The sequence below is a fragment of the Diospyros lotus genome, chromosome 5 (genome assembly GCF_014633365.1).
Source record: "Diospyros lotus cultivar Yz01 chromosome 5, ASM1463336v1, whole genome shotgun sequence".
NCBI lineage: Eukaryota > Viridiplantae > Streptophyta > Magnoliopsida > Ericales > Ebenaceae > Diospyros > Diospyros lotus.
In genome coordinates, this window is record NC_068342.1 from 31,733,688 (window position 1) to 31,748,993 (window position 15,306).

General features: G+C 38.7%; 1 protein-coding gene across 1 annotated transcript; it reads left to right on the forward strand.

Annotated features, from left to right (window-relative positions):
• The first annotated feature begins 8,774 nt into the window (after positions 1-8,774).
• Positions 8,775-11,664, forward strand: LOC127802859 (lysine histidine transporter-like 8). The gene is made up of 5 exons (XM_052338915.1): positions 8,775-9,398; positions 9,514-9,650; positions 9,743-10,170; positions 10,785-10,916; positions 11,016-11,664. Exons 1-5 carry the CDS (start codon positions 9,001-9,003, stop codon positions 11,502-11,504), a joined length of 1,584 nt encoding a protein of 527 aa, XP_052194875.1. The 5' UTR covers positions 8,775-9,000; the 3' UTR covers positions 11,505-11,664.
• Positions 11,665-15,306: the final 3,642 nt, after the last annotated feature.

Below are 15,306 nucleotides of genomic sequence, written 5' to 3' on the forward strand. Positions count from 1 at the left end.
CGCACGGGGATTCTCACCCGTGTCCCTAACCAATTTTCTTTTCAGTAGGTCAACCATCACTCCAAACCTAGCCGAGGGGTTCATCCATCGCTGTTGCTACCCCTGGGACACTCATCCATTGCTGTTGTTACCCTCTAGAGACTCATCCATCGTGTTGTGACCCCTAGGAGACTCATCCTTCGCTGGTGCTACCCTCGGGAGACTCATCCATCGTTGTTGCTCCACCCTGGAGACTCACCCATCTCTCTCAATAATTACTCATCGATTGGACAATCCACACGTCACCTATCGCCTGAAGGAGTCATCCATTCCCAGAGTGGGTCATCCATCGCTTAGATACGCCACACGAGAGTCATCCATCGCTCGGATCAGCCACACGTGGGTCATCCATCGACAATTTCCCCTTTTACAAATTTATTATTGTAATCGTGTAACAACAGTTGGTACTTTGTTTTCTTATTTAAAATTGTTGATACTTTGAATTATTACTAACTAAACAGGTTTTCATTTAACTTAATCAAGTTAAAATTGACAAAAATATGCATCATTTTTAAAGTTCAATTTGTTTAGTTAACTAATTGAACCAAAGTTTTCTTTCAATTTGTTCGATTAACCAATTGAACTAGAACTTTTTTCAGTTGGTTTAGTCTATTTAGTCAATAGGAAACTTCAGTCGATTTGGTTCAGTTAGTAAAAGAAGTTTGGTTTATTCAGTTTTTATGTTTGATCGATTCGATAACTGAATTGACTGAATACACATCCCTAGTGACTATAACCAAGTATACATACCTTCCATACCAAACTTGTCAAATTGCTCTAAAATATATTCCATTTATGAATCTAGAACTTGTGAAAAAGAATAACTATTTTATCCAAAAATAAATAAAAAATAATATTATTCTTTTTAATTACAAGAGTCAGAATAGTTAGTATAAAGCCATTGCCCTAATAAAGGTATTCAACAAGCCTGGAATTTAGGCTAAAGACTCCAAAGAAGAGCATGGTGGTAGGATCAACCTACCATATAAGGCAACCAACACACCCATAATAACAAAGTAAACCCAACCCTACAAAAGGCCTAATAAAAAGCATCAATAGAAAAACATTGACACAAAAGCTGCCTACTATCCCCCCTGCCCCCCTTGGCCTTTTTTGCCTGGGAGGTCTCGTTGTAGGTCTTCAGTTGCTTTGATGGTTCATTTGTCTATAGTTCTTTTCTTTTTATGGTTTCTGTCTTTTTGTGGCTATCTCTTGCCTCGTATGTTCGTGGTGGTGTGTTTCATCCTTATTTTTTTCCTTGGTTTAGCTAGTGTTGTAGTTTTGTTCTTTGCTCGGGGTATACTCTAGTTGTGTTTGTAGTCGCTCATGAGCTTCTTTTTGTTTTATAAAATTCTTATTTACAGAAAAAAAAAACAAAACAAAAGAAACCCTAGGAAATAACACAGCACAAAATTTAGGTAGCCATCTCAGGTCCTCGTCCATCAGATGTCGATTGTTGGGCATTAGATGTCTCCTTTATACCTTACTCGGATTCAATAGATAGAAAACAATAGTTCCATCGTGACCTTTTTCCACTAAGATTAGATCTTGTAATAAAACCTAGAGCACCTCATCATTGTCGCCATGCTACACACAACTGCTACTCATTTCTCGCTTGCCACCCTCAAACAATTCAAACACCTCATCTCTTACTTCACATCAACACATCTTGCATCACTAGATTTGAAGCATAATGATCAAAACAATGTGCTTAGTGGAAGAGACTCTTGTAGAAGATGGGAGGGGTGGATTATCATAAACGTAAAGCTTGAGACGTGACAGTAACATTTTTGGACTTGAGGATAATTTCCATCCCTCACAAATAATGGATGAACCAAGCAAAATAATGGTAGAACAATAGTAAGAATGAACAAAGAGGCTAAAGGGTTTTGTGTATCACAAGTACAGCAAGAGGCTATTTTTATAGGTGAGGAATGCTAACATTGAGAGGAAATCAGCAGGTGAAAAAAATGGTTCAAATAGATAAAAAAAGATAAGATAAAAGAAATTGGCATGTGTGCTTTAGCTCATTAGGGGGTTTTGTCTTAGGTTGGGCTAATGTCATGCACACAAGGCCCAATTCTCTCACATCTTTGATAAGTTTATTACACTCAATATATATAAAAAGATGAAATAATTATATCCAACCAATGTAAACAAAAGACACCATAGACCATTTGAAATACCACTTGATTTACAATAAAGAATAGGCAATGAGGAATCAAGAGGGTTTAGGCAACAACCCAGCGTTAATTGGAGAACAACAATAAGGAAAAAAACAAACAGGGCCAAAAGCTTTAGCTGAAGAAAAGGGAAAACCAAAAAGAGCCTAGCCACTACCATCATATCAGAGTCCGATCAGATACCTATCACAAGACTAGCCCTGGATTCTGGGCAAGAACCTTGTGGTGGCTCCAAGTTCGCCCACTTAGATCATCCAACAACCCTCTGGGGTTAATTCACCAAACAAAGGAAAGCACATACAAAGAATACGGGAAAAATGCCAATCTTTTATTTAATCTGAGAATAGAAAGGAAAATGGCTCGGGCTATGCTCTCTCTAAAAAGCTACCAAAATCACCCACAAAGCCACATATATATAAGTTACAGAAAATACAAGCAGTTATGCATGTAACGACCCATTAGAGAGTTTAGATTTTTATTTAGAAATTATTGAATTTCTTAATTAGTTTTGTTTGGAGAATTTTTGCCAATTAATTGTTAATGTGGCAATTTAGAGATTTAATTGAGAAAATAGCATTTAATTATGTTTAATTATTGAGAAGATTAAATGCAAGGACATGTTGGTCATTTAAGGATTTGATATTAGAGTTTAATTGTTAAACAGAATTAGTGTGATTAAGGGATTAATTAACCCAGCCGTGAGAAGGATTCGGTTTGAAAGACTCCTAGTTATATTAGGAGAGAGAGATGGCATTAGGGTTTCTCTTAAGCATATGTATATATATAATAGTCATTAGCCATGTTGTCTTCGCCGTGTGAAGAACAACAGAGAGAAGAAGAAGCTTCAACAGTGAATTAAAGGCTTTGCGTTGGAGGCTTCTGTTAGATCATTGGATCGATCAGAGAGTTTGAAAGACAAGTTATTCTCCCTGTAAACTTTTCTTACGAGATCGTATATTAGCATTCGATCATCAGTTCCAGCAGTTCTTCGTTTAAGTTTCAGATTTATGTTACAGTCAGTGTATATATATATATAGGCACGAGTAGTGAGTTCAAGTCTTGCATAGGAGGCTCTCGTGAGATCATTAAGTCGATCAAGAAGATCATAAGGCAAGTATCCTTTCCCTGTAATCCTTTCTTACAGGTCTTGATTGAGTTGGATATCAGATCTCCATAATTGAATCAGTTTCAGTGCATGTATATTCATATATGTGCGTTACAGTGAGTTATTTCAGTTCAGTGCATGTTTATATATGTATTTACATGCGTACAGTGAGTACCAGCCAGTTCATGCATATTCCTTGCAATGTTTACATTAGTTATGATCAGTAACTCATCCCTCAAGTTGTTTATATATCAATTGGGATTGTTCTCCCAAGATTTCTTTTGGAATGGTGTAGTGAAGATAAGTTTTGATTCAAGTTATGATCTCTGTTATCGTAAGCTGTATATCTAATAAGATTCCAGTCATTCGAATAAGTCTTGTGTCATTCGAATGAGTTTCAAAGCATCCGAATAAGTTTCAGTGTTATCGTAAGCTTTTCCCTTGTAATATTCCAGTCATTCGAATGAATTCTTGGTCATTCGAATGAGTCATGTGTTATCATATCATTCGTATGAATTTTTGAGATTTTTAGACTGTCATTCGAATGAGCCTTGTTGTCATTCGAATGAGCCCTTGAAGATGTGAGTAAGTTGTTGCTTTGTATAGCTTAGCATTCGAATGAGCCTTCTTGTCATTCAAATGATCTTCAAATTGATTCGAATAAGGTTACTGTTGCATTCGAATGAGTCGCTTTTTGCCAGTTCAAAAGTTGAAAATTTTCAAAATTCATTCGAATGAATTTGAGAGTCATTCGAATGAGTCCCAGATCAGATCCGAATAGCCTTTGAATATCATCAGTCATTCGAATAAGCCTTCTGTCATTCGAATGAGTCTCTGTCATTCGAATGAGTTTTCTGCCATTCGAATGAGCTTGCTGAAATCCATTTTTTTCATTCGAATGAGCTGCTTTTCATTCAAATTGCTTCCTTAGACTTTCTCAATCATCCAAATAGTATCAAATGGCATCCAAATAGCTTCCAATAAATTCTTGATTCAAGTTTTAAATTTAATATGAATATTCAATTATTCAAATATTGAATTTTTATGCCAAGATATCATCAAATCCAATATGCCATGCCTATACTTAGAAATTTCAAAATATTTGAATCTCAATATTTCTAGTAAAAATCATATACCATGTTTAGCAGTTCATTATGACATGGTCAGCATTATTTTGTGAGATTATGTGCATACACATTGTATGAGCATTGAGCATGACTTATGTGGAGCACTACATATCGTGTGCTAGCATTTATATGAGCATTGCATTATGCGCGCCAGGCGGCTTGTCCGCGGGGATCCCACTAGTATCAGTACAATTATATCTCAGTTATGAGATGCTCGCCTGATGTCGACCAGGGAGCTAGGGGCATATTGCCCAAAGTATGTGCTTACAGTTTTTATGTTTGCAGGACTCAGATCAGTCAGGTATGTGTTACAGTTATGTGGGCCTATGGGCCAAAGTTGCATACCTGCATTTAGTTTACAGCTTATGTGCATTTCATCTTATAAATGCCATCCAATGATTATTATATCTCTCAGTACAAGTTCAGTAAGCATTTTTATCAGTATCGATATTCTTCGATTCAGCCTCAGTTATTCTTTCCAGTTTATTACTTGCTGAGCTTTGTAGCTCACCTTGTACTCTTCACCATTCCAGGTCCTAGTGGGGGAGTACCAGACGTGGGGCCTAGCAGCAGTGTCTAGTAGTGTGTGTACGTGGAGCCGCTCAAGACCAAAGATGTCTGGGAGTTATTAGTTGTTAGTTAGTGCTTGATCAGTTTAGATTCATTTTAATTTCCAGTTTAGGGAATTTCCCTTAGATGCAATTATGATTTCAGTTTTTGATAACTCAGAGTCTTATTACAATTAATTGATATATACAGTATTGGTATCAAGATTCAGTTATCAGTTGGTTTATTTTATTATCCCCAGTAACACCTCTTCTCGGGCAGTTCTAGGAGAGGGGGTGTTACAATGCCTCATAACCGTCACTATTAAACCATAGGACTACATGCAGCACGTCCAGCAACTGTTTGTGGGCCGTATGGCTTGTCTAGCTGACACCTGTCGCAACTGCCTCGTCCTCCTTGCGCACGCATGGCCCCGCGTGACCACGCATGGCCTTCATGGGCATGCCTTGCCCGGACGTGCTCCGTACATTACAGGACTGCTTGGGCTAAGCCCGCATGTTGTTGCAACTGCTCTCGCCTGTTAGCTTTACCTCCTGCCAAGGCTCACGGATTGCCCCCATGTCCTGCACATCTCGGCTAGCTTAGCCTGCTAGCGTGCCCGCATCTCTCGGCCTGCGTGGCTGCCCCATGGCATTCGCCCGACACCATCAGGTCCAACCCCATCTGTGCACACCAGCCATGCCAACCGTTGTCTTATGTGCAGACGCCTCAGTCATTAAGGCCCATTCTCCCGCAGACTGTTGCATCACCATGCATACTTGCTGCCACCTTGGCACGACAGCCTTGTGCCATCCAATACTTGAGCCTGCTAACCGCCCATCACCCGCCATGACACACCATCCTCGTGCCACAATGTTTCACCGGAGCGGGGCAAGTTCCAATGAGGTTGCCAAAGACATTAGAGTACCCCCACAATGGCAAGACCAACTATAGACCAACAATGCGGAGGTTGGACTCAAGTCGGCAATGGCAAGACTTAGACCCCAACAAACCCTAAGAAGAGCAAAACTATACTATACCTTTTAATTTTTCTTATGTTCATATATTAAAGTACAATCCTTTTTGCTTGGAAAAAAAATTATACATAAATGTACATTTCAAGTACCTAAAAAATTATACGTAAAAGTATCTCAAAAATATATTTTTTAAAATAACAGCATTAATGATGAGACAAAGAATCGTTTGTACACACAAGCTTAATCTTTCTTTTCACGAATTAAAACTCATAATATATTTTTACTTTATTAGAAATGCGTGTTCTTACTTCAACTAACATCTTTGGGAAGATTAGAAAAGAAAGAGGGTATAATATGGAACATAAGTCAATTTCCTCCATTTACAATTGCTTTTGTAAGTTTCTATATATTCATCATCTTGTGTTGTCCTTTTCTCTTTCTTGGACTTCCCGAGAGAGAGAGAGAGAGAGCGAATATATGGTTAGAAGCCATCCATACCTGCAAATTAATAACGCTAAAATTCTTACTTTTACATTTTATATTTGATTTAAATATGCCTATACGCAGTTCTGGTTTGACTGGAGAAAAACAAAGAGGTGGCCTATTATTAAATTAATTATATATGTTGGTGAACACTTAACATTAATTAATTACCTTTAGCTTAATTAATTCGCTGGTGGTGGACTCTCTCTTACCATGCCACCTTAATTAATCATCTCATCTTGTCTTCAAAATTCTAACTCAACACCTTGTTGTAAGGTCGGAATCTAATTAATTGACCTATTGAATAAATGAATACAACTAACCAAAGATGAGCGCCCCCACATAAAATGTTTATATATATTTATTTGCTACCCATTATTTGTTGGAGACGCAGACGATTGGAGTGAACGGGGGATCATGCAACCGAAGATAGAGACGAATGAGAGACAACTTGGAAGACAAAGAAGGGCAGTTTAGATTTTTTAATTTTAAAAGGTTTTAGGGTCACATTATTTTAAATTTTAGGTCAAACAAGTTTTACAGCTTTAAATTCTGGGTCATGTTATTTTTAGAGAAATGATAATACCCAAAAATATATTTGACAAATGACTCTTGTAAATTGAAGTAACACCCACAAATTTATAATAATTTAATTTAAAATTATCAATAATTCATAGTAATAAATATATTTATTACTAATTTTAAATAAAATTATTATGAATTTGTGTATATTACATAAGTTTGTGAGAGTTATTTGTCAAATTTATCTGCAAGTATAACATTTCCCTTATTTTAAAAGAGTTACTCGTGAGTATTTATATTTTATTAATGAAGTTAATCTTATATAGAATCAAATCCTATAGACCTCAAAATTTAAGCCTAAATTAGAGCTTCAATTCATTACCCAAACTCTACTACTAGGGTTCTTGTGCTGAGTATGGGTGATATAGGGATTTTCGGCCGTGAATGACTTTGTAAATGTAATTGCGATCGAGAGTTTCATTTGGATTCAAGTTTGGGTTCAATTTGGGTAGCTAAGTTGATCATTTTTATACTTTAATTACATTTGATATTGAGTTTAAAAGTATATATAACAATTTAATTCTTAAAAAAAAATATAACTAGTAATCCAAGCTGCAAAACTAATTTCAAACTTCACCCTAATAATAAGTAAACTAATTAACGTAATTAACTTTATGAAAATGAGGGGGCATTCGCCTTTAATGTATCAAACAACTTGCAAATCTTAGAAAGAAAGTTGTACAGAACTAGATGAGGATAGCTAATGAATTGGAATGGGAGGGGGGGGGGGGGGTTACCCATCCCTTTCCATTATTAATTCGTTCCCATCCATTGGAGGCTTAAACAGGTGGCATGCAAATCGACAACAGGGCACCCTTGGCTTGGGCGTTGGGAATGGGAAGTCAGTAAGTGTGACCAAGTCCAAGTCAAGCCCACACAAACATACAACAATGCCCTCAGCTTTACCCGCTCCATCAAAATTTTCTACACAGTTGACAGGACCATAATATTTTACTCATTTAAAGCTCAAGTTCAATCACATACCAGAATTACTGTTATCTAATTTTAATGTTTTTTTAAATATATATATATATATATAATGATGGATTAGAGCTTGGCTAAGAGTGTCTTCCTTCGTATCCATGGTTTGATATGATCTCCACCGTTATCAATTAGATTTAAGAGATGAAGGGGTTAATAAGACTTTCACTTAAGTTTAACAAGAGTGTGTTCAATCTTTTTAGACTGTTTTTGATGAGCGTGTGAGTCAATGCAAGAAATTGTTTATTTATTAGATTCGATTCCTCTCTAGTGTTAACAAACTCCTCTCATGTTAACAATAACATGACAGGTCATAGTACTTTAATATTAGCCTTTGATTAAGAATGGAGATCTAAGATTTAATTAATTACCCATTAAAACATATATATTTTCATTTCATTAAATATTTTAATCCAACTGATGTTAAAATAACCTAATAACATTAGAGGAGCTGGATCCGTACGTATTTTACTACTGGACTGACTAATGCATTCACATGTGAAAAATCTGGACATGTTTTAGTTTTAAAAGTAGTAGTAGTGAGAGAGAGAGAGAGAGAGAGAGAGAGAGAGGCCTACGTCTTAAATTACAAGTCCAAGGGGGAGAGAGAGGTGGGCCTGCGTCTTAAATTACAAGTCCACCAAAGCGTGCTTGGGTGTCCACACGGCTTCAAAAAGATTGGCATAAATTGGTTAGCAGCCAATGTTGTTTTGTCAAAAACCACTGAGGCGTCGCTCGCTCGCTTTGGCAGTCTCCTCTGACTGCGTATACGCCTCTTAAATCACATCTTTAATCTTCGCAGCCAGCTTTGAAGTATCCTCTTTCATACTCACTCTCTATTTAAGCCCGCCCACTTCATCAGAACACACCACTCCACATTGCAACCAAACCAACTTCTTCATCCACCAACCTAATTAACCCGTCCATACTCAAAACTCACAGAGACTGGCTTTGTAAATTAATTGCCGGTTTGAGAGATGGCTGAGGTTGATGAAGTTAGCTCCGCCCCGATTACGCCGCGGCGGGCGTCCGTGGCCCCGAGTCCACCGATATCATGCCCGCCTTCGCAATACCACTCGCCGTCTCTGACTCGCTCGCCGCTGCTCATCCCTCCCGTCGACCATGAAGTCACCGTCGCCGCTAAGACCCCGACAGTCAAGACGCCAAACAGGATTCGGACGCCGCGCTTCATCACGCCTCTTGGAAGCCCGATCCGGAAGGCTCTCCACTTGACGAAGCTCGACCCGCGAGACGCCTGGCTCCCCATCACCGAGTCCAGAAATGGCAACGCCTTCTATGCTGCCTTTCACTGCCTTTGCTCCGGGATTGGGATTCAAGCCCTTATTCTCCCCGTTGCCTTCACCATTCTTGGCTGGTAATTCAGTTCGATTCTATTGGGCTCACTTCTCTTCTCTTCAACCCAGTCTCCACCATCATGATTAATTTCACAATAGCTTTGTTAAACTGTTTGTTTATGTGTATATATGCAGGTCCTGGGGGGTCATATGCTTAACGTTGGCGTTCGTATGGCAACTCTACACTCTTTACTTGCTGGTGCAACTCCATGAATCAAGCGAAACCGGAATTCGATACAGCAGATACATGCAACTCAGCGCTGCAACTTTCGGTAAATCTCTCGATTAACTTTTAAACCACTTATAACACTATGAGTTCTCACTCGAGAGGTGACTGATGATGATAAAAAATGAACTTTTCCAGGGGAAAAGCTAGCGAATTTGCTGGCGCTTTTTCCCATCATGTACCTATCGGGAGGAACGTGTGTGGCCGTGATTGTGATCGGAGGTTCAACGTCGAAGATGTTGTTCCAGACGGTGTGCGGGCCCAACTGCACCGCGCATCCATTGACAGCGACGGAGTGGTACCTGGTTTTCACGTGCCTGGCTGTGCTGCTGTCTCAGCTTCCGAACCTGAACTCAATCGCCGGCGTGTCACTAATCGGAGCCATTACCGCCGTCGGGTACTGCACCATCATATGGGTGGTGTCGGTGTCCGAGGGTCGCCTTCCAAACGTGTCGTACAATCCGGTGAGAGGCAAAACTCAGATTGCAAGGGTTTTCGATGTTCTGAACGCTCTCGGTATCATTGCGTTTGCTTTCAGAGGCCACAATCTCATACTCGAGATACAGGTATTTGCCAGTTTTCACATTAAACTTGAAGCTCAAATATTGGGAACATGAACAACCAGACTTCAGTGATTTGAGTAGTAATCATGGGTTATTAATTAATTAATTAATTAAGTCCATGATATCTAACTCCAAATCAAGATGCGTATGTAGAGTCACGTGGTCTTGCCTTTCCTTTCTTTGCATGCCTCCCTCTTGAGAGCTTCACTTTTCTGTCTTTTCTTTGCCAGTTTTCTTTTCTTCATCTGCTATGAATAGTTAGATGTTTATATTTCTATTTCTATTTTATTAATTCAATAATTCATTCAGCTGCCCTAGTTAGGACTTTTCAAGTGTCGGTAGGTGACACAGTTAGTTGAATCCCATGCCCTAACAACTGGAAAGTTCACAGGGTTGAATGTTGACTTTGACCTTTGACCAAATGTACACACACAAAGTTACTTGCACAAGCATCGAGGCTTATGTTTTAAGAGACCCAAAGCCGACGAATTTGAAATGGGGGCACTAAAAGCGCCGACTTTGACATGCATTAATTACAAGGGAAATCATGCATCAACATAATCAAATGTTCTTAATCATTGACAAATCATATACTAATTTGGGTGCGCTTTCTTCAGGCCACCATGCCTTCAAGCGAAAAGCATCCGTCGCGCGTGCCCATGTGGAAGGGCGTGAAGGTCGCGTATCTGATTATAGCAATGTGCCTCTTCCCCCTAGCAATCGGCGGCTACTGGGCATACGGTCATTTGGTATGTCTTTCCTCTAAACTCACGTCCATATTAATTATCAAACCTTAATAATCTGTCTCATTTTCCCAGTACTGATCGTTAAACCTGTTCCTCCGACAGATTCCGGCCAACGGCGGTATGTTAACGGCGCTGTACCAATTCCGGGCTAAGGACATGTCGAGGTTCCTGCTGGGAATGACAAGCTTCTTCGTGATAATCAACGCGCTGAGCTCGTTCCAAATCTACGCCATGCAGATGTTCGACGACATGGAGTCGAAAGTGACGACGAGGTTGAAGAAGCCATGCACGTGGTGGCAACGGGTCATTCTCCGGGCCATGTTCGGCTACGGCTGCTTCTTCGTGGCGGTGGCCATCCCATTCCTCGGCAGCGTGGCGGGGCTCGTCGGCGGGATCGCTCTGCCGGTGACGCTGGCTTATCCGTGCTTCATGTGGTTGAAGATTAAGAAGCCGAAATCTTACAGCCCGGCTTGGTGGCTGAACTGGGGATTGGGCGTTCTGGGGATGGGGCTGAGCGGGCTGTTGATTGCGGCTGGGATATATGTGGTGATTGACACTGGGATTGAAGTTAGCTTCTTTAAGCCTCACTAATTAATTAAATTATTAATCGCATGAGTCTTAAAGGAGTATGGTATATTTGTTCATGTAATTGTGGATTTTGGTCTTTAGGAAGAAGGATTTCAATCTTGTATTTTGTAATATGATATTGATATTCAATGAATGAATCGTAATACTAGTGTGATTCAATTAATCCAATGCAACTCAGCTCTCTCTCTCTCTCTCCCTCTCGTCCTCTCTGTCATATTGTCCTCCTCCTTTTTCACCATTATTATGAGTTGTCCAAGACCGAGGCTTAACAGCTGCAACTCCAAAATTGTTGAAGAATTTATTAGAAAAGGGAGACTCATGGTCTGTGTGACTACGAGTTCTTTGGACCGAGTTACTGATGAGTTTATTGAATAGAATGAAGTTTTTCTTTTTGTTATCATATAATTAAAGGTCAAAATACGCAAGTATAGAAAAAATTGCCATAAAAAAGGGCTTACATTTAGACCAAAAAAAAAGGGGGGCAGTGTGAAGATAAGGTCAACCCGCATAAAAAAAACATATTTTAAAGGAAAATTCTATTTGCAATCATAAGTTTTGCTCTCTGTAATCCACTTTTAATATTCCTAAAATATTTTGAGATGAAAACTCATATTTGTCCTTTATTTAAATATTTAACGCTCAACCACCCATCATTACTCTTCAAGCGCGTGCACTCACTTTCTCGACCACCATCGTCACAGCCACTTTCTCACGCACAACTAAATATCGCGCAACCATTATTATTCAACACCGAGTAGCAGCCACTATTATTGAACATCAAATATTGCTCAACCGAGTTCTCATCGCCATAGCCATTATTATCAGCGATGGATGATTATTATCTGTAAATGTTTACGCAGAGTTTGACAAAGAAGATAATGAGTATTCATGTTTCGGTGAGAAAAAACACAATTTATAACATCTATCACTAGTTTAATCACATAATTTATATATACATACACGACAAATGAATTAAAAAATAAAAAATACACTATTTTGGAGGCGAGGGAATGCCCCGAATTTCGAAATTCGAGTGATTTGGGATTCCTCGAACCCCAAGGTTCGGGGAACCCTTAACCGCCCGAACCCCAATGTTCGAGAAAAATCAATTCTTCCAAACTCATGAGTTCGGGAAAAACTATTTTTCCCGAAATCATAAATTCGGGAGATTTGGGAGAATGCAATTCTCCCTAATTCAATTATATAATTTATTATATAATATTATACTATTATAAATATATAGAATGCAATTGTATCCATTCTCCCGAACTCATGGGTTCGGGAGAATGGATACTATTATATATATATATATTATATTATTATATATTATATATATATTATATTATTATATATATTATAACTATATATATTATAATTATATACATACATATATATATAATAATTTTGTGTATAAATTACTTTGAATCATTGTCTTCCAAATCTTTGGATTAATATTATATATATTTTTTAAATTAATGTTGCTTTAATCTTAATTTTGTTTTTGAGTTAATTTTAATTTTTGATACCAATAAATCAACCTAATCTGATCCAAATTCCACTCTGCAAAATTTAGTATGTTCGATTTTAATTTTGTATATCATTTACTTTCATATTTTATATCATTGGTATCATTATTTTCATATTTTTAAAGAAACTCCTTAGCCCCGAAGGGTGAGATTCGGGGAACCCCTAACCCCCCGAACAACGAGATTCGGGGGGTATGGGGTTCCCCGAATCTTGCCCTTCGGGAAAGCCCTCACCTCCCGAACAGCGAGATTCTAGGGGTGAGGGGTTTCCCGAACCTTACTGTTCGGGAAACCCTTAACCCCCCGAACAACGAGATTCAGGAGATATGGGGTTCCCCGAATCTCGCCTTTCGGGGAAGCCCTCACCCCCCGAATAGCGAGATTCGATGGGTGAGGGGTTCCCCGAACCTTATGGTTCAGGGAATCCTTAACCCCCCGAAGGAAGGGCATTACCTAGTTCTGAGATTTCGGGGAACTCCAATGAAAAATGTGGGTGAGGCAAGCGAAGTGGGCGATGACGAAAGGTCGGCAGTGGTCTGTGAGAGTGGTCTAAAGAAGAAGAAGAAGAAGAACATGGTTTGATGCGCGAAGAAGGAGAACAGGAAGAAGACCAGGGTTTGATGTGAAGAAGAATAATTTGGATGCGCGTGGGGTGTGTTTTTTGAGGGATGAGTGTTTAGAGGGTATATTTGGTATATAAATGGTTGGACAAAGTAATAAATATGGTTACGAATAGTAAAATTTAATATTTTATGTGTAATGGTTACGAAAAGCAAAATTTATGGTTGCAAATAGAATCTCCCTATTCTAAAATAGAAAGTATAATAGTCCAAATAACATAGAAATCATAAAAGGCCCAATATAGACTAGCTAGTGGTGTCCATTGAACCAAAGTAGTGTTTTGGTTTGTTTCTTTTAGTAGTTTGGTTTGGTCTTAAGTGACCCAAATAAAAATCTATTCCATTCTAGATCAATCCCGTTGAGTGTATGGACCCTAATCAAATGGATCTTTATAAAAATAAATAAATAAACAATAGATATTATTTTGTAAACAGGTAGTAACTGAAGGTTAATACCATATGGGTGGAATTGGTGAAAATCTCTTCCTTAATCCTTAGCAAGCTAAACTCCACCTGATGATGTTATTCACTATCGGTCTCAAATCCAGATAAAGGAGGAGGGTTGCGTTAGGTAGCCGACAGCCAGTGTAAAACTTAGTCGGATCCAAAACATGAATTCTAAACAAATTATAAAAAATCGTTTGGACGTGGGCGTAACCCTTCATAGCGACCTACACTACCCGCGTGTAATGTCAAGTGAGCTAGGGCTGCTGCATCGGCGCTCGAATGTAGTGACAAATGAGCAAGGCTCTCCGCATTTGCTTGGACGGATGTGGGTAAAGAAGCTAGTCCAAAATCAAAATCAAAATAAAAAATAAAATCAAATTCAAAGTCAAGGCCAAAACCAAAATCATAAATTAAGGATTAGGTCATGGAACGTAGGAACATTAACAGGCAAAGCTATGGAAGTGGTAGATGTGATGATTAGGAGAAAGATTAATATTATATGCCTTCAAGAGACGAGATGGGTAGGAAAAAAAGCAAAAACTTTGTCAGAAACTGGATATAAAATATGGTATACAGGAAATGATCGAGCGAAAAATAGGGTAGGGATTATTATGGATAAAAGCTTAGTAGATGAGGTGGTGGATGTAAAGAGAATAGGGGATAGGATTATTATGGTGAAGGTCAGTCTAGGAAGAATGACTATGAATATGCACCACAAGCGGGGTTAGGTGAGAAGATAAAAGAAAAATTCTGGGAGGACCTAGAGGGACTCATACAAATGATACCAAGAGGAGAAAAAGTGATTATAGGAGGTGACTTAAATGGGCACGTGGGTAGAGACGGTAACAGTTATAGAGAGGTATATGGAGGGTATCGATTCGGGAAAATTAATAATGAGGGTAAGTCTATTTTAGATTTTGCTATGGCATATGGGCTCATCATAACCAATACTAGGTTCAAAAAACGAGACAACACTTAATCACATATAAAAATGTCATATCAAGCACCCAAATAGATTACTTTCTCATGAGACAAGAGGATCGGCTATATTGTAGGGATTGTAAGGTGATACCAGGAGAGTGTTTGACTACTCAATATAGACTTCTAGTACTTGACGTCCAAGTAAGAAATTAGAAGAGAAAAAATCACATAAAACAAAATCCAAGAATCAGGTGGTGGGATTTAAAAGGGGAGAAACAACTAATCCTCAAA